Below are 25,183 nucleotides of genomic sequence, written 5' to 3'. Positions count from 1 at the left end.
CCTCTCTTACATTCATATTACATATCACATCATGGAAACATAGAAAACCTACAGCATAACACAGGCCCTTCGGCCCACAAAGCTGTGCTGAACACCTTACCTTAGAAATTACCTAGGGTTACCCATAGCCCTCTATTTTTCTAAGCTCCATATACCTATCCCGGAGTCTCTTAAAAGACCCTATAGTATCCACCACCGTCACCGGAAACCCATTCCACACACTAACCACTCTCTGCATTAATAAAAAAAACTTAACCCTGACATCTCCTCTGTACCTACTTCCAAGCACCTTAAAACTGTGCCCTCTCATGCTAGCCATTTCAGCCCTGGGAAAAAGCCTGTGACTGTCCACACGATCAATGCCTCTCATCATCTTATACACCTCTATCAGGTCGCTTCTCATCCTCCATCGCTCCAAGGAGAAAAGGCCAAGTTCACTCAAAGCATGCTCCCCAATCCAGGCAACATCCTTGTAAATCTCCTCTGAACCCTTTCTATGGTTTCCACGTCCTTCCTGTAGTGAGGTGACTTGTAAACCTGCTGGCTCCTCCTCAGCTCTATCATACTGGTTCCCATTCCCCTGCCATCTTTGTTTAAACCATTCCCAGTAGCTCTAGTGAACCTACCCGCAAGAATATTGATCCCCCTCGGATTCAAGTGCAACCCATCCCTTTTGTACAGGTTACAACTACCCCAGAAGATGTCCCAATTATCCTGAAATCTGAATTACTGCCTGCTGCTCCAATCCTTCAGCCACACATTCATTAGCAATCTCATTCTATTCCTATCCTCACTGTCGCATGGAACAGGCAGCAATCCTGAGATTACTAGCCTTGAGGTCCTGCTTCTTAGCTTACTTAACTCCCTGTATTCTTTTCTCAAGACCAGCTCCCTTTTTCTACCTATGTCACAGGTGCCAATATCCACTAGGACTTCTGGCTGTTCAGCGTCCCTTTGAGGATATTCTGGACACATTCAGAAACTCTGGGGACCTTGGCACCTGGGAGACTGAACGGAGGTGTTCTACAAAACTGGGTTGGCTTCTCCTATGTAATCGAGACCAGTTCAGGAGCACTGAAGCCAGTACACCAGACTGGAAGTTCTACCAGGGAATCTTTGCCTCACCTGGAAGGAGTGTATGGACCTCTGGATGATGAGAAAGGGAATTGGGGGAATTGGAGATGGGCAGGCGTTGTGTCACCTGGGCTTCTACAGGGTGATACTGCAGGAAGTTGAATGAATGTTGATGAAGACAGAAAAGTGAAGTCTCTTGGGATTACTGAAAATGGATGGGTGGGAAGAATCCAAAAAAAATATACTATGGGCCAAGGGCTGGGAGGGTGTATTTTAGCTAATTGCAACAAATGGGCTGAAATATTTCTTCTGTTGCATATTTGTATGATCCTTTGATTGCATTTTATTTGCAGATATGGATGAGTGTGTGGAGAAATTGGATGAATCCTTAGCCTGTGACCACTTTTGTCACAATTACATCGGTGGATTTTACTGTTCCTGTCGATTTAGTTACATCCTTCATTCAGATAATCGGACATGTAAAGGTATTGACACACAAACCAACTGTGTAAGGATATGTCACATTTGTCAGTCAACTGGCCTATGTCATGATATTCTCAGCTAATAGTGTTATAGAATGCTCCAGCACAGAAACAGGCCCTGGGGCACATCTAGTCCATGCCAAACTATTAATCTGCCTAGTCCCATCAGCCTGCATCCAGACCATACCCCTCCCATCCATGTAGCTATCAAAATTTCTCTTAAATGTTTAAAGTCCATTTATTATCAAAGTATGTATGCTACATACAACCTTGGGATTTGCCTCCTTCCAGGCAGTCACAAAACAGGTTGAAATCGAACCGTATCCACCACATCTGTTGTCACCTTGTTCCACACTCCAACCACCTTCTGAGTGAAGAAGGTCCCTCTCATGTTCTCCCTAAACATTTCACCTTTTACCCTTAACCCATGACCTCTAGTTGTAGACTCATCCAAGCTCAGTGGAAAAAACCTGCTTGTATTTACCCTGTCCCGTCATAATACTTTATACTTTATTGTCGTCTAACAATTGATACTAGAATGTACAATCATCACAGCAATATTTGATTATAATAAAACTATAAGACCAGAAGACATAGGAGCAGAATTAGGCCACTTGTCCCACAGTCTGCTCCGCCATTCCATCATGGCTGTTTCAAATTTTCTCTCAGCCCCAGTCACCTCCCTTCTTCCCTTATCCTTTCATGCCCAGACCAGTCAAGAATCTATCAGCCTCCGCTTTAAATATACATAAGATTTGGTCTCTAAAGCTGCCTGTGACAAAGAATTCCTCAGATTCACCACTCTCTGGCTAAAGAAATTCCTCCTCATGTCCTTTCTAAAAGGGCACCCTTCTATTCTGAGGCTGTGTCCTCTGGTCAGACTCTCCCACCATAGGAAACATCTTCTCTATCAAGATCTTTCACCATTTGATAGGTCACTCCTCATTCTTCTGAATTGTAGTGAATACAGGCCCAGAGCTATCAAACGCTCTTCATATGACGAGCCATTCCATCCTGGAATCCTTTTCATGAACCTCTTTTGAACCCTCTCCAGTTTCAGCACATCCTTTCTAAGATAAGGGGCCCAAAACTGCTCAGAATACTGTAAGTGAGGCCTCACCAGTGCTTTATAAAGACTCAGCATTACATCCTTGATTTTATATTCTAGTCCTCTTGAAAGGAGTGCTAACATTGCATTTGCATTCTTCACCATAAACTCAACTTGCAATTTAACCTTCAGGGAATACTGCACAAGGTCTTTCAAGTCCCTTTGCACCTCAGTTTTTTGTATTTTCTCTCCATTTAGAAGATAGTCAACTCTTTCATTTCTTCTACCAAAGTGCATGACTATACACTTCCCAACACTATTCCATCTGCCATTTCTTGCCCATTCTCCTATTGTGTCTTAGCCCTTCTGTAGCCTCTCTACTTCCTCAAAACTACTTGCTCCTCAACCTATCTTCATGTTTGCAAACTTTGCAACAAAGCCATCAATTCCATCATCCAAATCATTGGCACTTAACGTAAAAATAATCGATCCCAACACAGACCCTTGTGGAACACTTCTAGTCACCTGCAACCAACCAGAAGAAGCTCCCTTTATTCCCACTCTGTCTTCTACCAATCAGCCACTATTCTATCTGTGCTAGAATCTTTCCTGTAATACCATGGGCTCATAGCTAGTTAAGCAGCCTCAAGTGTGGCACCTTGTCAAAAGGCCTTCTGAAACTCCAAGTATACATCAGCCAATCCTGTCTTGTTTATCCTGCTTGTTATTTCTTCAAAGAATTCCAACAGATTTGTCAGGCAAGATTTTCTCTTGAGGAAACCATGCTGACTATGGCCTATTTTATCATGTGCCTCCAGGTATCCTCAGACCTCACCCTTAATAATGGACTCAAACATCTTCCCAACCACTGAGGTTAGACTAATTGGCCTATAGTTTCCTTTCTGCTGCCTCTCACCCTTCTTGACAAGTGGAGTGACGTGAGCAATTTTCCAGGCTTCTAGAACCATGCTGGAATCAAGTGATTCTTGAAAGATCATTACTAATGCCTCAATCTCTTCAGCACCCTCTTTCAGTTTGTTCATGCTGTCATAGGTAGGGTTCCTGTGAAAGAAGTTCTTCTCTGGTGTCTGCACACTCGTATTTACAAATGCAGTGGCTGTGTAAAAAGTATGCTTACCTGATCTGTGTAGAGTCACCACTGTGCACATACTGGTTTGTGCTCCACCCAGCGTTGTTTGATCTATATTCTGTTCTATTCTTAATCTTTGCTAAACTTTTGTATTATCTGTAGACTTAGTGAGGGAGATCTGGGATTGGCCATGATGGAATGGCAGATCAGACTCAATGGGCTGAATGGCCTAATTCTGCTCATATGTCTTATGGTCAATGGCCTTATTAATCAAGATAAAGGTTGCCTTCACTTGTCTGCACTGAAATTTACAGTGAAATATGTCATTTGTGTCAATGACCAATACAAGTGTGTCAAAGTGAGGATGTGCTGGGAGCAATACGCAAGTGTTGCCATGCTTCTGGTGCCAATATAGCATTCCTACCACTTACTAACCTGGAATGCGGGAGAAAATTGGAGCACCTGAGGAACTACGTGATCATGGGAAGAACATGCAACTACATCTGCATTCACCTCTAAGTCATATTGCAAATAAAAAGAATCCCAGCACTGATATCTGCGGCACACCATTTATGCAGCACAGACTTCCAATCAGAAAAGCATCTTTCCACAACTACCCCCTGCTTCCTGTCACTAAACCAAATTTCAATCTCATCTGCCTTAAACTTCTGGACTAGTCTTCGGAATCAGAATCGGGTCTAATATCCCTAGCATATGTCATGAAATTTGTTGGTTTGCGGTAGCAGAACATTGCAATGCATAATAAAAGAAATACAATAAGATGGTGGTGGGGATGAAGCTGTTCCTAAAATGTTGAGTGTGTGCCTTCAGGCTCCTGTGCTGCCTCCTTGATGGTAGCAATGAGCAGAGGGCATGTCCTGGGTGTTGGGGTCCTTAATGATGGATGCTGCCTTGAGGCATCGCCTGTTGAAGATGTCGTCTCTGCCGGGGAGGCTAGTGCCCACGATTTACAACTCTCTGCAGTTTTTTCCGCTCCTCTGCTCTGGTCCCTCCATGCCAGACAGTGATGCAACCAGTTAGAATGCTAGAATGCTCTCCGAAGTACGTCTGTAGAAATTTGTGAGAGTCTATCCTTGATTAGCCCTTATCATTTCAGATGTGAATAACTCCTGCCATCCTCAGTAAATAGCCCTTCCCTCTTCTCTTCTCCCAATCTGGCCTCTTATCTCTTCTCCTCAGCTGCCTATCACCTCCCTGTGGTGCGCTTTCACCTTCCCTTTCTCCTATGGTCCACTCTCCTCTCTTATCAGATTCCTTCTCCAGCCCTTTACCTTTTGCACTTGCCTGGTTTCACCTGTCACCTCGCTAGTCCTTCTTCCCCTCCCCCACCTAATTATTCTGACATATTCCCCCTTCCTTTCCAGTCTTGATGAAGGGTGTTCATTTCCAGGATGCTACCTGATCTGCTGAGTTCCATCAACATTTTTTTTGTGTGTGTGTGTGTGTGTGTGTTGTGTTGCGTTGCGTTGCTCTGGATTTCCAGCATCTGCCAGATCTCTTGTGTTTGATATGTATTCATTCATATAGGATCTGAGGATTTGCTTTCTTATCATGACATATGATGTGAAATTGGTTGCTTAGGAGCAGTTTTACAGCCCACCACCTGGCTGCTCAGAGAGATAAATCCTTTGGTCCTGATGAGGACCCACTCTTTCCCTGGCTACCCTCTTGCTCCTGATACAACAAAATGGCACACTGGCCTTCGGTGACGACTTCGACAAACTTCTATAGATGTGTGGTGGAGAGTATATTGACTGTTTACATCACAGAATGGTATGGAATCACCAATGTCCTTGAACAGGAAATCCTACAAAGAGTAGTGGATACAGTCCAATCCTTCATGGGTAAGTCCCTCCCTACGATTGAGCATATTTACACAGCGCTGGTGCAGAAAGCAGCATCCATCATCAAGGACCCCCACCACTGCTGTTCTCACTGCTGCCATTAGAGAGGAGGTACAGGAACCTTAGGACCCACAGTACCTGGTTCATGAACAGTTACTACCCCTCAGCCATTAGCCATCAGCCCCTTGAGCCAGAAGGCATAACTTTCCTCAACCCAACTCTGAACTGATTCCACAACCTATGGATTTACTTTCAAAGACTCTTCATCTCTGGTTCTTGCACCTTAACTCTTTTGTGTTAGCAAGACTTCTTTATTTTGCACTGTTTGCTCTGTGTACTGTAGTTGAGATAGAAGAGTACAGCACAACATAGGAACAAGCCCTTTGAATCATGATGTATGTGCCAAACAAGATACAAAATTAAATTCAGTTTCTTTTGCCTACTCATGATCCATGTCCCTCCATATTCATAGATGCTGTGTATTCATGTACCTATGTACATGCCCATAAATGCCACTATAGTGTCTGTTTCTGTCACCACCATTCCCAGAAGCCCACTCCAGGTGTCTACTGCTTCTCTCATTGTAAATGCATATCCTCTAGACCCCCAGAACTTATTAATTATTCACTTTACCTGCAAGGTAACTTGCTGTCTTTCTTTCCCAACACCAGCATTTAACAGTCAAAGTTCAAAGGAAATTTATTATCAAAGTACATATATGTCACTATGTACAACCCTGAGATTCATTTGCCTGTGAGCACTTGCAGTAACAAAATAGAATCAATGAAAAACTACACATACCTGGGCCGGCTGGTGACACAATGACATCGGCGCCAGACTCGGGAGTGGAGGTTCCCGAGTTTGAATCCAGTCGGGTCCGCTCCCGAGTACGCTTTCCATCCGTGCCCGGTTGAGTGTCGAGATCGCAACTCGACCTCGTAAAATAAAGGGTAAAATACTGCGAAAATGTCTTTGTGAGGAGTGGCGCGTCACACAGTCTCTCTCTCACTCTGCCCCTTGTAAAAAGCCATGAAAAAGACATGATCGCAGAAGCACACGCACAGACTCGCATGCACATGCAGACACGCACGCACAGACTCGCATGCAGGCAGGCATACGCCAAAAAAAAAGAAAAACCACAGATACCAAAAACGGGTAAACAACCAATGTACTAAATGCAACAAACTATGCAAATTCAAAAATGAAAAAAGGGCAATAAACATGAGAACATGAGATGAAGAGTCCTTAAGAGTGAGTCCATAGGTTGTCAGAACAGTTCAGTGTTGGGGTGAGTGAAATTTAACCCCCCCCCCCCCCGGTTCAACAGCCTGATGGTTAAAGGGTAATAACTGTTCCTGAACCTGGTGGAGTGGGTCCTGAGAATCCTGTACCACCGTCCTGATGGCAACAGTGCGAAGAGAGCATGACCTCACACTATTTTAATAGTCCCACCATTTCTATCAAAATCAAATTAAATAATTGATGTTTTTTGTTTCCCACCAGTCGAGTGTAGCGATAATGTATTCACAGAAAGATCAGGAATAGTCAGCAGCCCAGACTATCCCAATCCATACCCCAAGAGTTCAGACTGTTTGTACCGCATTGAAATGGAAGATGGGTTTCTTATCACGCTGGAGTTTGTTGACATCTTTGATCTAGAAGACCACCCAGATGTGGATTGCCCTTATGATTATCTGAAGGTGAGCACCGAAATGTGTGTATTGGAATGTGTTGCTTGTTATATGGGCATAATCAGTGACCTAAAGAAGGCCCATTGATTAACAATATATCTGACTGCGTATTCTGTTTTGTACTTTGGTCCCAGGGAATGTTGTTTCATTTACAGTGGCATGCAAAAGTTTGGGCACCCCTAGTCAAAATTTCTGTTACTGTGAATAGTTAAGTGAGTAGAAGATGAGCTGATCTCTAAAAGTCATAAGGTTAAAGATGAAACATTCTTTTCTACATTTAAGCAAGATTAGTGTATTATTTTTGTTTTGTACAATTTTAGAGTGAAAAAACGGAAAGGAGCACCATGCAAAAGTTTGGGCACCCCAAGAGATTTGAGCTCTCAGATAACTTTTACTAAGGTCTCAGACCTTAATTAGCTTGTTAGGGCCATGGCTTGTTCACAGTCATCATTAGGAAAGGCCAGGTGATGCAAATTTCAAAGTTTTATAAATACCCTGACTCCTCAAACCTTGTCCCAACAATCAGCAGCCATGGGCTCCTCTAAGCAGCTGCCTAGCACTCTGAAAATTAAAATAAAGGATGTCTACAAAGCAGGAGAAGGCTATAAGAAGATAGCAAAGCGTTTTCAGGTAGCCGTTTCCTCAGTTCGTAATGTAATTAAGAAATGGCAGTTAACAGGAACGGTGGAGGTCAAGTTGAGGTCTGGAAGACCAAGAAAACTTTCCGAGAGAACTGCTTGTCGGATTGCTAGAAAGGCAAATCAAAATCCCTGTTTGACTGCAAAAGATCTTCAGGAAGATTTAGCAGACTGGAGTGGTGGTGCATTGTTATACTGTGCAGCGACACCTGCACAAATATGACCTTTATGGAAGAGTCATCAGAAAAAAACCTTTCCTGCATCCTCACCACAAAATTCAGCGTCAGAAGTTTGCAAAGGAACATCTAAACAAGCCTGATTTATTTTGGAAACAAGATCTGTGGAAGTTAAAATAGAACTTTTTGGCCACAATAAGCAAAGGTATGTTTGGAGAAAAAAGGGTGCAGAATTTCATGAAAAGAACACCTCTCCAACTGTTAAGCACGGGGATGGATCAATCATGCTTTGGGCTTGTGTTGCAGTGAGTGGCACGGGGGAACATTTCACTGGTAGAGGGAAGAATGAATTCAATTATATACCAGCAAATTCTGGAAGCAAACATCACACCATCTGTAAAAAAAAAAGCTAAAGATGAAAAGAGGATGGCTTCTACAACAGGATAATGATCCTAAACACACCTTAAAATCCATAATAGACTACCTCAAGAGGCACAAGCTGAAAGTTTTGCCATGGCCCTCACAGTCCCCCGACCTAAACATCATTGAAAATCTGTGGATAGGCCTCAAAAGAGCAGTTCATGTAAGACGGCCCAAGAATCTCACAGAACTAGAAGCCTTTTGCAAGGAGGAATGGGTGAAAATCCCCAAGCAAGAATTGAAAGACTCTTAGCTGGCTACAGAAAGTATTTACAAGCTGTGATATTTGCCAAAAGGAGTCATGCACCAAACTTTTACTTCGGGCCCTTTTCCTTTTTTGTTAATTTGAAGCTGTAAAAGATGGAAATAAAAAAGAAATCTTGCTTAAAATATTAAAGAAATGTCATCTTTAACTTTATGCCTTTTGGAAATCAGGTCATCTTTTACTCTCTTATCTATTCACAGTAACAGAAATTTTGACCAGGAGTGCCCAAACATTTGCATGCCACTGTAGCTCTATATGTGAGTAAAGAGCTAAATGAGTATAAACTTGAACTGGAGGAACTTTAGTTCCTTTGTCAAATTAATATGGAAGTGCTGCATAATAGGAAGGATGTTGTGGCTTTGGAAATGGTGCAGAAGAGGTTTACCTGGATGCTGCCTGGATTAGAGGGTATGTGCTACAACGAGAAATTGTACAAACTTGGGTTGTTTTCTCTGGAGTGGCAGAGGCTGAGGGGAGATCTAATAGAGGTTTGAGATTAAGAGGCATAGACACACAATCTTTTTCCAAGGATTTAAATATCTAATACCTATGCATTTAAGGTGAGAGGGGGTAATTTCAAAGGAGATGTGAGGAACAAGTCTTTTTATATAGAGTGGTAGGTATGGGGAATGCACTGCCCAGGGTGATGGTAGAGGCAGATTCGTTAGGGACGTTTAAATAATGTTTCGATGGGCAGTAATATGAATTTGAAGAAAATTGAAGGATATGGATATTGTGTAGGCAGAAGAGATTAGTTAGCTGTTTGCTTACTAACTTAGTTGGTTCAGCATACATTGTAGGTCAAATTACCTGTTCCTGTGTTTTATGGTTTTAACTGAACGTGTAACATATCCTACTGTAAAGTGCCTGCATAAATTAATTATTCATTTAGTTACTTATTGACATATAGCATGGAGTAGGCCCTTCTGTCCTTTCAAGTTGTGCCACCCAGCAGTCCTCCAATTTAATCCTACCCTAATCACGGGAAAATTTACAATGACCAATTAACCTACCAAACGGTGCGTCTTTGGAATGCGAGAGGAAACCCACATGGTCAGGGGAGAATGTACAATTTCCTTACAGGCAGTGGCAGGAATTGAACCCGGGTCACTGGTACTGTAAAGTGTGATGCTAACCACTATGCTATTGTGCCGCCCCAAATTACACTGGGACCATTCTCTCCCACCCACCCATCTCCCAGCCGAATACACACGCAAGTTCACTGGGGATCACCATCTATCAGAAAATTGGCTGAACCAATTACAAACTGGTTTCAGTTCTCTGTACTGTGGATAGTTGTATTAGCACAATGGAGGAAAAATGGCATGGATGAGGATACTGTGGAAATGTACAGGGATGTTCCTAGGGCTGAAAGATTGTAGTTAGGCGGAGAGATTATGTTACACCATAAGACATTGGAGCAGAATTAGGCCATTCAGCCCTTTGGCTCTGCCATTCCATCATGGCCAATTTATTATCCCTCTCAACACTATTCTCTACTTTCTTCCCGTAACCTTTGATACCCTAACTAATCTAGAACCTATCCACCTCTGCTTTAATTATACCCAATGACTTGACCTCCACAGTCATCTATGCAATGAATTCTCAAGATATACAACCGTCTGGCGAAACAAATTCTTCTTCATCTCATTCTAAATGGATGTCCCTCTGTTCTGCAGCTGTGCCCTCTGGTCCGAGACTCCCCGACTATAGGACACATCCTTTTCACATCCACTCTGTCCAGACTTTTCGATATTTGACAGGTTTCAGTGATATCCCTCCACCTCCCCCCCCGCCCCCCCCATTCTTTGAAACTATAGTGAGAGATTATGTTGCTGGAGTTGTTTTCCTAGGAAGCAGAGGAACTGAAAGCTAATAAGAAATGTAGATCTTGCACTAACCCACTCAGTGGTGGAATTAGAAGAGCAGATAAGGAGACAAAACAAAACAGGGCGGCTGTACAAAGAATAGGAGTGTATAATAGGGGATTTAACTTTCCCAATACTGACTAGATGTGCCTTAGTGTGAAGAACTTGGGTGGGGTGAATCCAGTATTAATTCAAGGGATTATTAATGCATATATGGAGAGTGATACATGGAAGAGGTCTGTACTCTGCCTTAGGGAATGAGAATGGACAAGTGTTGGGAGTGTTTGTGGAGAACCCTGTGGAAATAGTAATCACAGTTCTGGATAGAATCCTTTGGAAACAGCAATCATAGTTCAGCTTGTAGACAGATCTACTGGGGAAGGGTCCGTAATGAGGATGGACAAGTGGTGGAACTGTATGGGAAACTGTATAGAAACAGCAATCACAGCCCAGTTTCTGGAGAATACTATTAGGGAAGGGTTTGTACTCTACCTGAGGGAATGAGAATGTTCAAGTGGTGGAAGGGTCTTTGGGAAACCCATTTGGAAACAATGTTTCCAACGATGGTCTTGAAACATCCAGAACTAAGATCACTATTTTGTCCAAGAGTCTTAAAGTCAGGCCAACTGATCTCAAATCTACTTCCAGAGGAAAAACACTCTGATTTATCTACCCTATTTATACCTCTCATAATTTTTATGCAAGACATAAGACCATAAGATATAGGAGCAGAAGTACGCCATTCGGCCCATCAAATCTGCTCCGCCATTCAATCATGGGCTGATCCAATTCTTCCAGTCATCCCCACTCCCCTGCCTTCTCCCCATACCATTTGATGCTCTGGCTAACCGAGAACCTATCTATCTCTGCCTTAAATGCACCCAATGACGTAAGAGCAGAATTAGGCTATTCAGCCCATCAAGTCTCCTCTGCCATTCCATCATGGCTGATTTATTAACCCCCTCAATTCTATTCTCCTGTTTTCTTCCTGAAGCTTTGACGCCCTTATTAATTAAGAACCTATCAAACTCCACTTTAAGGAGACATAGAACATAGAATAGTACAGCACAGTACAGGCCCTTCGGCCCACAATGTTATGCCGACCCTCAAACACTGTCTCCCATTTAAGCCCCCACCTTAAATTCCTCCATATACCTGTCCATATACCCCACGATTTGCTCTCCACAGCCATCTGTGGCAATGAATTCCACAGATTCACTGCCCCCTGGCTAAAGGAATTCCTCCAACTCTGTTCTACGTGGATGTTCCTCTATTTTGAGGAAATAACAGGCAAGATAGACGAAGAATCAGTGGATTTTGTTTATTTGGATTTTCAGAAAGGCTTTGACAAAGAGCCAAAAACAGGTGGTTGCTTAAGATAAGAGCCCATGGTATTCTAGGAAAGATGATAGAAGAATGGCAGGAGGCAAAGAGGGAATAAAGGGTGCCTTTTCTGATTAGCTGCTGGTGACTAGTGATGCATCGCAGGGTCAGTGTAGGGATTGCTTCTTTTTAGGTTATATGTTAATGATTTGGTTGAAGGAGTTGATAGCTTTGTGGTCAAGTTTGCAGACGATACGAAGGTAGCTGGAGGGGCAGGTAGTGTTGAGGAAGCAGAAATACTTAGATTGGAAGAATGCGGGGAAAAGTGGTAGATGGAGTATAGTGTAGGGAAGTGTATGGCCATGCATGTTGGTAGAAAGAATAAAGGCGTGGACTACTTTTTAATAGGGGAAAAAATTCAAAAATCGGAGGTGCAAAGGGAGGTGGGAGTTCTTGTGCAGGATTCCCTAAAGGTCAACTTGCAGGAATGAAAGGGTTGACATATGATGAGCATTTGATGGCTCTGGGCCTGTGCTCGCTAGAGTTTATAAGAATGTTGGGGGGGGGGGTGGTTGTGGAAATCTCATTGAAACCTATCGAATATTGAAAGGCCAAGATAGAGTGGATGTGGAGAGGATGTTTCCTATCGTATGGGAGTCTAGGACCAGAGGACACAACCTCTGAATAGAGAAATGCCTATTTAGGACAGAGATTAGGAGAAATTTCTATAGCCAGAAGGCAGTGAATCTGTGGAATTTGTTTTCATAGGTGGCAATGCAGTCCAAGTCACTGCGTATATTAAAAGTGGAGGTTGATAGGTTCTTGATTAATCAGGGCTTCAAAGGTTAAGGGGAAAAGAGAGGAGAATAGAGTTGAGAGGAATAATAAATCAGCCATGGTGAAAAGGCAGAGCAGACTCAATAGGCTGAATGGGCGAATTCTGTTCCTATACTTTATGGTCCTGTGGTATTTTGGACACTAGGATAAGCACAGATGAAATGGAATGTGAAGCTGCCTGTCCTTCCTCAGCAGATTCAGTAATTGACCATTATATCTCTTCTAAGGGATGCTCATAGAGTCACTACTGAAGCCCAGTGCTGTCCATTTCTATCATCCTGTTAAACACAGACCAGGGCCCAGAATCAGACTGAAATTCTCATAGGGCACAATAATTTGGGTCATTATGACATTGTGGGCATTAGTGAATCGTGGTGGGAAGAAGATTATAGCTGGGAGCTTAACATAAGACCACGTCCCATTCCCATTCTGATATGTCTATACATGGCCTCCTCTATTGTAAAGATGAAGCCACACTCAGGTTGGACGAACAACACCTTATATTCCGTCTGGTAGCCTCCAACCTGATGGCATGAACATTGACTTCTCAAACTTCCGCTAATGCCCCACCTCCCCCTCGTACCCCATCTGTTATTTATTTATATACACACATTCTTTTTCTCACTCTGTCCCTCTCACTATACCCCTTGCCCATTCTTTGGGCTCCCCCCCTCCCCCTTTATTTCTCCCTAGGCCTCCTGTCCCATGATCCTCTCATATCCCTTTTGCCAATCAACTATCCATCTCTTGGCTCTATCCCTTCCCCTCCTGTCTTCTATCATTTCGGATCTTCCCCTCCCCCTCCCACTTCCAAATCTCTTACTAGCTTTTCTTTCAGTTAGTCCTGATGAAGGGTCTCAGCCTGAAATGTCGACTGTACCTCTTCCTAGAGATGCTGCCTGGCCGGCTGCGTTCACCAGCATCTTTTATGTGTGTTGCTTGAAATTCCAGCATCTGCAGATCTCCTTGTGTTTGAGGAAGGATATACTGGCTTTGGAGGCAGTGCAGAGGAGGTTCGCCAGTTTGATTCCAGGGATGAAGGAGTTAACCTATGAGGAGAGATTGAGTTGCCTGGGACTATGCTCTCTGGAATTCAGAAGAATGAAAGGGGATCTTATAGAAACATACAAAATTTTGAAAGGGATAGAAAAGATGGAAGTAGGAAAGTTGTTTCCATTGGTAGGTGAGTCTAGAACCAGGGAACATTGCCTCAAGATTCAGGGAAAAAGATTTAGGACAGAGATGAGGAGAAACTGTTTTTCCCAGAGAGTGGTGAATCTGTGGAATTCTCTGCCCAGGGAAGCAATTGAGGCTTCCTCACTAAATATATTTAAGATACAGTTAGATAGGTTTTTACATAGTAAGGGAATTAAGGGTTATGGGGAAAAGGCAGGTAGATGGAGCTGAGTTTACGGACAGATCAGGCATGATCTTATTGAATGGCGGGACAGGCTGGATGGGCTGGGTGGCCTACTCCTGCTTCTATTTCTTATTTCTTATGTTCTTATGTGTGTATTCAGAGATGTTCTGCACACTATTGTTTTAATGCGTGGTTATTTGAGTTACTGTCGCCTTCTTGTCAGCTTGAACCAGTCTGGCTTTTCTCCTCTGATGTTTGGTCCGTATGACAACTGAAGCTCTTGATCATGTCTGCATGCTTTTATGCATTGACTTGTTGCCTCATGATTGGCTGGTAAGATATTTGGCTTTTTATTTTGGGATGTTTGCAAAGCATTGCAGTGAACATCATTTTGCTGTGTTCCCTCCTGACTTACTGTGTTCTGTTTTTAATGAATCAATGTTTTTTCTGGATTTTAGCCTAGCCAGCACTTCCATTTTCTGTTGTGTTCTCTGTTGCAGATCAAAGCTGGATTGAAGGAGTTTGGTCCTTTTTGTGGTGATAAGAGTCCTGGAAAGATCGTGACCAACACCAGCAGTGTCCAGGTTCTCTTTCACACCGATGATTCAGGAGATAACCGTGGCTGGAAATTTGCCTTCACCTCAGTTGGTGGGTTTGCTGTTGACATCTAGTTCACTTTTGTTTGAAACATTACAATATAGAGCATAAAACAGACCAGGACAGGTCCTTGGCCCACAATGTTGTGCTAAACCAATTAAATTGGTAATCAAATAGCCAACTAAACTAATCCCCTCTGCCGACACAATGTCCAAATCCTTCCATTTTCCTCACAATCATGTGCCTATAAGACCATAAGATATAGGAGCAGAATTAGGCCATTTAGCACAACGAGTCTGCTCCACCATTCCATCATGGCTGATCCCAGGTTCCATTCAACTCCATACTCCTGACTTCTCGCCATATCCTTTGATGCCCTTACCGATTAGGAAACTATCAACTTCTGCCCACGGACCCAGTCTTCACCACAGTCTGTGACAGAGCATTCCACAGATTTACTACTCTAGCTAAAAAAATTTCCTCCTTGCCTCTGTTGTAAAAGATCACCCCTTAATTTTGAGGCTGTGTCCTCTAGTTCTGGAGACCCCCACCATAGGAAACATCCTCTCCACATCCACCCATCCACCCTATTTAATCCTTCCAACATTCGGTAGGTTTCAGTGAACCCCCCCCCCCCCCGGTATTCTTCTAAATTCCAGTGAGTACAGGCTCAAAACTGCCAAAAGTGACTCGTATGTTAACCCTTTCATTCCCAGAATCATCCTCATGAACTTCCTGTCAACTCTCTCCAATGATGACACATCCTTTCTGAGATGAGGGGCCCAAAACTGTTGACAATACTCCAAGAGTGGCCTGACTATTGTTTTATAAAGGCTCAGCATTTTCTCCTTGCTTTTATAAGACCATAAAATATAGGAGCAGAAGTGGGCCATTCAGCCCATCAAGTCTGCTCCACCATTCAATCATGGACTGATCCAATTCTTATATTTCATTATATATTTATTATATTATATTTGCTACCTTATATGCCCTCTCCTTGGCTTTTATGCAGTTCTTTACTCCCCTTGTCAGCTACAGTCGCCTGTCTCTGTCATTTGAGAATTACTTCTGTGGGATATATCTATCTGTGCCTTGTGAACTATTCCCAGAAACTTCAGCCATCTCTACTCTGCTGTCATCCCAACCAGTATCCTCTTCCAGTCCACCTGCACAAGCTCCTCTCTCATGCATCTATAATTTCCTTTATTCTATTATGATACTGATGCATGTGACTTTTGTTAAAAGTATCTTGCAAGTCTCTAATGTTTTTGCCTCTATCACCATCCGGGCAGCACGTTCCAGGTACCTACTACATTCTGTGTAAAGGAAAAAAGAGAAAGAAATAAAAAGAAAACTTGCTCCTCTCATCTCCTTTGAAATTACCCCCTCTTACCTTAAGTATATACCCTCTGGTATTAGACATTTAGACATTTCAACACCGGGGCAAAAAAGACATTGTCTCTCTACTCTCTACCTTTCATAATCTTATAAACCTCTTTCAGATCTCCCCTCTGCCTCCTCCACTCCAAAGAAAACAACCCAAGTTTATTTAACCTCTTGATATAGCACATTACCTCTCATCCAGGCAACATCCTGGTAAACCTCAACATCCTATCTATAATACACTGGGAAGTAGATTATGTAGGAGTTGTGGGTTATTTTTGTTGGTAGGGATCACAGAGGTGAACCTCTCTGGCACATTCCGAGGGACTGACCATCACACTTCTGCTCATGCTTCATTTATCTCTCGTTCCCCAGGTTATTTATTGTGTTAAACTTAGATCTTCTGACTGTTCTTTCTCCTTTGTTGTACTAATTTACACAGGGTGATCAGGCTGTTCAATTGTCTCTTACTAATGACGCCTTGTTCCATTAGCCTCCTCTTCAATTAACTCCTGCATTTCAAGCTTTTGTTAGCCATTATCCCATTGCTTTAGTATCTTGGCATGTTTGTTTCATAAAATATCCACTAGGAATTCAAAATGATGAACTACAAGCAAAAACAGAATTGATGGCTTTGTAGCTAGGTTTGCAGATGCTGGAAAGATATGTGGAAGGTCAGGTAGTGTTGAGGAAGCAGGGGATTACAAATCTAAAATGAGAGAAATCTAGGGCTACAGGGCAATGTAAGGCCATAAGATACAGGAGCAGTGTTAGGCCATTCGGCCCATTGAATCTGCTCTTCCACACCATCATGGCTGATATATTATCAACCCCATTCTCCTGCCTTCTTCCTATAACTGACATCCTGATTAATTGAGAACCTATTAACCTCCACTTTAAAAATGCCCAATCACTTGGCCTCACAGCTGTCTGTGGCAGGCTCACAGACCTCTGGCAAAAGAAATTCCTCCTCATCTCTGTTTTGAATGGACGTCCCTCAATTCTGTGGCTGTGCACTCTTTTCCTCGACTCCCCCACTACAGGAAGCATCCTCTCCGCGTCCACTCTATTTAGGCCTTTCAATATTTGGTAGGTTTTAATGAGATCCCCCTTCATTCTTATAAACTCCAGCAAGTACAGGCCCAGGGCATCAAATGCTCCTCATATGTTAACCCATTGATTACTGGAATTGTTCTAGTGAATCTCCTCTGGATTCTCTCCAATGCCAGTGTATTTTTTTTTAAGGTAAGAGACCCAAAGCTGTTCACAATACCCCAAGTGAGGTCTGACCAATGCTTTATAAAGCCTCAGCATTGTATTCCTGCTTTTATATTCTAGTCCACTCGAAATGAAAGCATTATCAAGGATGCATCTCACTCTAACCATGAACTTTTTACTCTCCTCCCATCCGGTAGGCGCTACAGGAGCCTCCGCTCCCACACCAGCAGGCACAGGAAGAGCTTCTTCCCTGAGGCTGTGACCCTGCTGAACCTCACATCACAGCGCTAAGCAGTATTGCACCCATATTGTACTGTCTCAGTACTTTTATATTTGTGTGCACTTACTTTTTATTCAGAGTTATCTTGTAAATAACACTATTCTTTGCACTTCTGGTCAGATGCTAACTGCATTTCATTGGCTTTGTATCTGTACTCGGCACAATGACAATAAAGTTGAATCTAATCTAATCCAACATTGCATTTACTTTCCTTACAACAGACTCAACCTGCAAGTTAACCTTTAGGGAATCCTGCACAAAAATCTTAAGTCCCTTTGCTCCTCTGTTTGAATTTTTTCCATGCTTAGAAACGAGTCTATGCCTTTATTCCTTCTATCTAAGTGCATGATCATGCACTTCAAAACATTATATTTCATCTGCCACTTCTTTGCCCTTCTACTACTGTCACAGTCCTTCTGCAGCTATCCTGTTTCCTCAACACTACCTGCCCCTCCACCTGTCTTCATATCATATGCAAACTTGACCACACAGCCATCAATTCCATCATCCATATCATTGACATCTAACGTGAAAATGATGTGAAAGGCAATAGGGTGGATATGGAAGAACTTTTTCCCATAGCAAAGGTATTGAAAACCTAAAGTTATAGGCTTGGGGTGATGGGTAGAAAGTTCAGAGGTTACCTGAGGATGATGCTTATTCACCCAGAGTTTGGAACATGCTGTTGGAATGGGTGGTGGAGACAGGTTTGCAACACTTAGGAATTATGTAGACAAGCATTGGGTTTAAGAGCCGAGAGGTAATGTTGCAGCTATATAGGACCCTGGTCAGAGCCCACTTGGAGTACTGTGCTCAATTCTAGTTGCCTCACTACAGGAAGGATGTGGAAACTATAGAAAGGGTGCAGAGGAGATTTACAAGGATGTTGCCTGGATTGGGGAGCGTTCCTTATGAGAATAGGTTGAGTGAACTCGACCTTTTCTCCTTGGAGCGACAGAGGATGAGAGGTGATTTGATAGAGGTGTACAAGATAATGAGAGGCATTGATCGTGTGGATAGTCAGAGGCTTTTTCCCAGTGCTGAATTGGCTAGCACAAGAGGGCATAGTTTTAAGGTGCTTGGAAGTAGTTACAGAGGAGATGTCAGGGGTAAATTTTTTACTCAGAGCATGGTGAGTGCGTGGAATGGGCTGCCGGCGGCGGTGGTGGAGGTGGAAACGATAAGGTCTTTTAAGAGACTCCTGGATGGCTACATGGAGCTTAGAAAAATAGAGGGCTATGGGTAAAGCCTGGTTAGTTCTAAGGTAGGGACATATTCGGCACAGCTTTGTGGGCCGAAGGGCCTGTATTGTGCTGTATGTTTTCTGTGTTTCTATGTTTCATAAGGCCATATGATGTAGGAGCAGAATTAGGTCATTCAGCCCATCCAGTCTGCTCCACCATACCATCATGGCTGATCCTGGATCCCACTCAACCTCATACACCTGACTTCTCGCTGTATCCTTTGATGCAGAAATCAACTTTTGCTTTAAATATATTCATGCACTTGTCCCCCACCTTAGTCTGTGGCAGAACATTACACAGGTTTACTACTCTCTGACTTTTAAAAAAAGAACTCCTCCTTACCTCTGTTCTAAAAGATCACCCCTCAATTTTGAGGCTGTGTCCTCTAGTTTTTGATACCCCCACCATAGGAGAGATCCCACCCTACAAAAACTCATTTCAGGTTGGTCTCAACCGGAAGTCTCAACCTCATAGCAGTCTGTGTCAATGAATTTGTTAATTTTGTAAGGCATCAGATTCACAAGTGTTTCGTGAGACAGCTGACCTCTGAATTCTGTCCTAATGTGCCATGTTCACAATAGCTGCCGTCTTGGTTGATGAGCAGGCATAGTTTTTTGCTATTTCTGAATCAGGAAACATTTTCCTGAATAGCTTGCCTGTGTGCTTACACACCTGGAATGGCAGGTTATGCTCAACGATGAAAGATGTAAAGTACACCTCAGCTCTAGTCACCTTCTCTGTCAGACTTTGGTTTTCTGTTGAAAAGAACTGTGAAATACTTGAGCAGCCTTCCCTGCGCTTAGCCTCCCTAATATGAAATAAAAGCATAAGGTGTATCCTTATTCCAGGTGTGCGCCGCTTAACGTCCATTCGGACAACGTCTGATCACATATACGTCCGTTGTGTGTGTGTGTGTGTGTGTGTGTGTGTGTGTGTGTGTGTCTCTCTCTCTCTCTCTCTCTCTCTCTCTCACCCACCCACCCTGTAATAGTCGGAATCAGGACTTACTTTTTTTTTACATTGAGATGGGGGATTTTAAATGAGTGATTTAGAAGTTCTGTATCTTCAAGTTCAAGTTTACTGTCATCTGGCTGATTGTCCACAAACAAAACAACCTCTATCCGGACCACGGTGCAGCCACAATACATTTATCATGAACACCATATAAAACAATATATTACCATATTATTTAATAAAGTGTAATTCTAAACGCATATAAAGTGCGCAGCACAGGTAAACAGTTTGCTATCCTAATGACGAGACCGCGGTGGGGGCAGAGTATTTACTAAAATCGGATTTTCTTCTGAAAACGGTTGCGCTTGAACCCAGCCCATCACAGGCTTCGATGTACCTGTAAGTGGAAGTGTCTCAGGAAAAAAACTCCGAAGAATTTGCTTGCTGCGAGCGCGTTTTTAAAGATGTCTTAGCGGTCGATTTTGGAATTTCACTCCAATTTAAACCCTGCTCTAATCCCCTTTAAGCCGCCAACGTGCCCTGCCCGCATAGGACAGCCTCGCATAGTCAGGTTGTCACCGCCAGCCTTGGGAATTTCTTTGCTAGGCTTTTGTACTTCATCACTGACAGTTGTCTGGATCATTTCAGCGTCATTACAAACGGCAGTAACTGAACTGATGGAATATGGAAGAGAGAGAGAGAGGGAGGTCAACTGTAAAGCCTGCTCACAGAGAAAACTGATAGGTCTACTTAGCACAAAGAGAAACCAAGCAGGATTCATTCATTTTCTTTCCTTTTTTCTCCCCGTCCCTCTCTTAAAAAATCGATTTCCGGGATATTGTATGTAATTTGCGGGCATCAGGGAGCCGCTATCAATATACGGGAAACTCCTGGAACTCCTGGGAGAGGTGGGATTCCTGGCATAGGAAACATCCTCCCCATCTAGTCCTTTCAACATCTGGTAGGTTTCAATGAGATCCCCCTTCATTCTTCTAAATTTCAGTGAGTACAGGCCCAAAGCTGCCAAACACTCCTCATGTGTTAGCCCCGTCATTCCAGGAATCATCCTCATGAACTTCTTCAAGGACTCTCACCAATGACAACACATCCTTTCTGAGATATAGGGCCCAAAATTGTTGACAATACTCTGTGCAGCCTGACTAGTGTCTTCACCAAGGTAGAAAATGCAATGGCCCAAGTCCTGTAAATTGGGATTGCTATAAATGGGCACAATAATTGGAGTAGAAGTCCTCCTTCAGATCTGTATGATGTCCTTTTACAGATCAATGACTATAACTCCAGAAGATGCTGGAAATCATCAACAGGACTGGCACCATTTCCAGAGAGCGAAATAGTGTTAGTTTTCCAGGTCACTGGTCTTTTAGCAGAATAGTTTCCTCTCCATAGCTGCTGGCTGACTTCCAGTTTGTTTTGATGAATTCTGCTCTGTTAGTGAAAGGGAATGTAAGCTATGATAATTCCCAGTAAACAAATTCAGTAATAGGTAGCCGGAATGGATTGATCTAACTTTTTCTTCAAAAGCCACACCTGGGGAATGTTCCACATTGTTGAGAGTGGATACCAGTATTAAAACAATATTGGTACAGCTTGGTCAGTTGTCACTGGGGGAAAATACAATCTCCCACAGAGAGCATTGACAGAGAAGATTTAATCCCAGTTACTGGGGGAAAGTACAATCTCCCACAGAGAGTACTGACAGGATTAAACCCGTCACTGGAGGAAAATACGGTCTCCCAGAGGGAGCATTGACAGTGGGTGTTAAACTCCAGTCACTGGGGGAAAATACAATCTCCCACAGAGAGCATTGGCAGAGAAGATTTAACCCCAGTCACTGGGGGAAGGTACAATCTCCCACAGAGAGCACTGACAGTGAGGATTAAACCCCAGTCACTGGGGGGAAAATACAATCTCCCACAGGGAGCATTGACAGAGGATTTAACCACAGTCAATGGGGGAAAGTACGATCTCCCACAGAGAGTGCTGACAGTGAGGATTAAACCCCAGTCACTGGGGGAAAATACAATCTCCCAGAGGGAGCATTGATAGTGGGTGTTAAACTCCAGTCACTGGGGGAAAGTATGCAAAGCCTCTTTCTCCTGGCATCTCTATAGCTGCGGCTCGTTAGTCCCTTGCTAACATCTGCTGCACTCAACAGTGAGAAAATCACCTTTCACAGGCTCAGTGCGTCCCGGGTAGATATGATTTGTGTCCCACTTTCCCAGGAGGTTGGGATATTTCGCCTGATCTATGTGAATACCATGTAATTACTGCCCTATGCAATCGCCAAACAATAGGATTCATCATAATTAAAACTGTCAAATGTAAACAGGTTGGAGCTCATACCTTCCAAAAGCTGATGTGTCCGATGTACTCATGGCGCAATCTCCTATTCACCGACCACCGGTAGAATTCCCCCTCTTGGGCTCCATCAAATTGTGACTTCCCGCCAGATCAAATCATATGGCCGGTTCACTCGAGCTTCTTCTTTCTCCTTCCACCGAGAAAAGACCTCGGCCCAACTCAGTGTCTGACACAAAATCTCGCCCCTACCGTTCTCAAGAACCTTCTCCCAATTACCCCATCCTGATTGGATATCATGACACTCCTAAGCATGAACATCACAACCCCTTTTAACGGTAACCCAAACACTATCAGTGGAACATAAGATTTAACCCCAGTTGCTGGGAGAAAGTACAATCTCCTGCAGAGAACGATGATAGTGAGGGTTAATCCCCAGACTCTTGGAGTGGGGGAAGTACAATCTCCTGCAGAGAATGATGACAGGGTTAATCCCCAGACTCTTGGGGGGGGGCGGTGGAGTACAATCTCCCACAAAGAGCACTGACAGTGAAGCTGACCTGTTCCTCCTGTTCCTCCTATTCCTCCATCTGCCCCCATTATGGCTGATGGATGGTGATGCTGTTCTTGTGGCATTGTGAATGAAATTGTTGATGAAGGTCATGGATAATGTTGATGCCAGTGGATTTGATGTTTGTGATAGTGAGGATGACGCTGGTGTTGTTCTTGATGCAAGTAGTACGGTTGTTTTTTGGTTTTGTTGGCTGTGGCCTATCTGGGTGTGTTGGGGTCCCATTGTCTCTGCTACAAGGTAGCATCATTTTATTGCCTTTCTCGCAATTATCAACTTGTCATTAATGCCTCTTTGTTTTGAATCGGAGAGTTCCAGGGTTTGGGTTATTCAGGTCAGACACAGACTCCTCTATTCATAAACCTAAAAGTTCTATTACACCAAAGAACACCTCACAAATAACTTCCCATTTGGAAAGTATCTCTAATTCAGCAGATTATTAGGAGCATCATTGTATCCACTTTAAAGCACCTTGATACAGCTATTCCTGAGTAAAACCAGTTCACAAAACAGCTCATAAAATGGAGGTTACAGAGCAGTTTCACAAAATGGCACCCTGCATTCCTTCAACCAGATTGCCTCATTTCTGTTCACTGATTTGTAGATTGTAGTTCTTTCCAGCCAACAGAATGATGTTGATGGTTTGATATCAATGCCTGTGATTTTGTGGATGCTTTTGATGTTTCATAGTATGTGTGAAACTGGTGCTGTTCTTGATGCACATGGTACTATGAATGAAGTGAATTTCATTCTGTCCAAAGATGTTGATGTGAATAATAGAGGTAATGTCATCGTTGATCATGTCATCGATGCTGATATTAAGGAGGCATGGGATCCAAGGGGACATTGCTTTGTGGATCCAGAACTGGCTTGCCCACAGAAGGCAAAAAGTGGTTGTAGACATGTCATGTTCTGCATGGAGGTCGGTCACCAGTGGAGTGCCTCAGGGATCTGTCCTGGGACCCTTACTCTTCGTGAGTTTTATAAATGACCTGGATGAGGAAGTGGAGGGATGGGTTAATAAGTTTGCTGATGACACAAAGATTGGAGGTGTTGTGGATAGTGTGGAGGGCTGTCAGAGGTTACAGCAGGACATTGATAGGATGCAAAACTGGGCTGAGAAGTGGCAGATGGAGTTCAACCCAGATAAGTGTGAAGTGGTTCATTTTGGTAGGTCAAATATGATGGCAGAATATAGTATTAATGGTAAGACTCTTGGCAGTGTGGAGGATCAGAGGGATCTTGGGGTCAGAGTCCATAGGATGCTCAAAGCAGCTGCGCAGGTTGACTCTATGGCTAAGGAGACGTACGGTGTATTGGCCTTCATCAATCGTGGAACTGAATTTAGGAGCCGAGAGGTAATGTTGCAGCTATATAGGACCCTGGTCAGACCCCACTTGGAGTACTGTGCTCAGTTCTGGTCGCCTCACTACAGAAAGGATGTGGAAACCATAGAAAGGGTGCAGAGGAGATTTACAAGAATGTTGCCTGGATTGGGGAGCATGCCTTATGAGAATAGCTTGAGTGAACTTGGCCTTTTCTCCTTGGAGCGACGGAGGATGAGAGGTGATGATGAGAGGCGTTGATCGTGTGGACAGTCAGAGGCTTTTTCCCAGGGCTGAAATGGTTGCCACAAGAGGTGCTGGGGAGTAGGTACAGAGGAGATGTCAGGGGTAAGTTTTTTACTGAGAGTGGTGAGTATGTGGAATAGGCTGCCGACAACGGTGGTGGAGGTGGATACGATAGGGTCTTTTAAGAGTCTTGGATAGGTACATGGAGCTTAGTAAAATAGAGAGCTATAGGTAAACCTAGTAATTTCTGAGGTAGGGACATGTTTGGCACAACTTTGTGGGCCAAAGGGCCTGTATTGTGCTGTAGGTTTTCTATGTTTTTAATAATTTAGGGAAATGCCCAGGGAAATTCCTCTCTAACGTTGATGGGAAGTAAAGGAACTCCGGGAAATGACAGACATATGTCCTCAATTACTACTACATAAACTCATTCTGGATTGTTTGCAGGGAAACAGCAGGTGTGAGCCAGAAACATGTTCCAATGGACAACCACATGGGAACATGTAGTACCTATCACAACTCTGATCTCTGGTTTTGTAATTTGTAGTTGTTTTTTCCTTGTCTTTCCAAATCTATGTAATACCTAAAGAGGAGATTTATCAGTATGTTGACTGGACTGTAAGAAATTGGGCAGGCTTAGATTGTTTTAGACTATAAGACTATAAAACATAGGAGTAGAAATAGGCTATTTGGCCCATCAAGTCTACTTCACCATTTCATCATGGCTGATTTATTATTCCCCTCAATCCCATTTACCTGCCTACTCCCCGTAACTTTTGACGCCCCGACTTATCATTTTTGATGCATGTGTGGATAACATAGATTTGTATTATGAGAGATTATTTTGGAACTAGTTTTTTGATTTATAACCCCCATCTAACATTAGACCTTCCCTATACAGTTACTATA

The 25,183-nt window shown here is 43.2% G+C and overlaps 1 protein-coding gene across 4 annotated transcripts in view; it reads left to right on the top strand.

The window, feature by feature from the left end:
• masp1 (MBL associated serine protease 1) overlaps positions 1–25,183 on the top strand; it is a 208,818-nt gene that overhangs the window by 14,541 nt on the left and 169,094 nt on the right. For all 4 annotated transcript variants that reach the window (XM_072254845.1, XM_072254843.1, XM_072254846.1 and 1 more), the window contains 3 exons: positions 1,428–1,559; positions 7,063–7,259; positions 14,638–14,785. In XM_072254845.1, the coding sequence (XP_072110946.1) occupies positions 1,428–1,559; positions 7,063–7,259; positions 14,638–14,785 (477 nt within the window). The remainder of the gene's footprint in view (positions 1–1,427; positions 1,560–7,062; positions 7,260–14,637; positions 14,786–25,183) is intronic.

Source organism: Mobula birostris, chromosome 4 (genome assembly GCF_030028105.1).
Source record: "Mobula birostris isolate sMobBir1 chromosome 4, sMobBir1.hap1, whole genome shotgun sequence".
NCBI lineage: Eukaryota > Metazoa > Chordata > Chondrichthyes > Myliobatiformes > Myliobatidae > Mobula > Mobula birostris.
The sequence above is the reverse complement of the archived record's forward strand: the minus strand, read 5'-3'. Positions and strand labels throughout refer to the sequence as shown.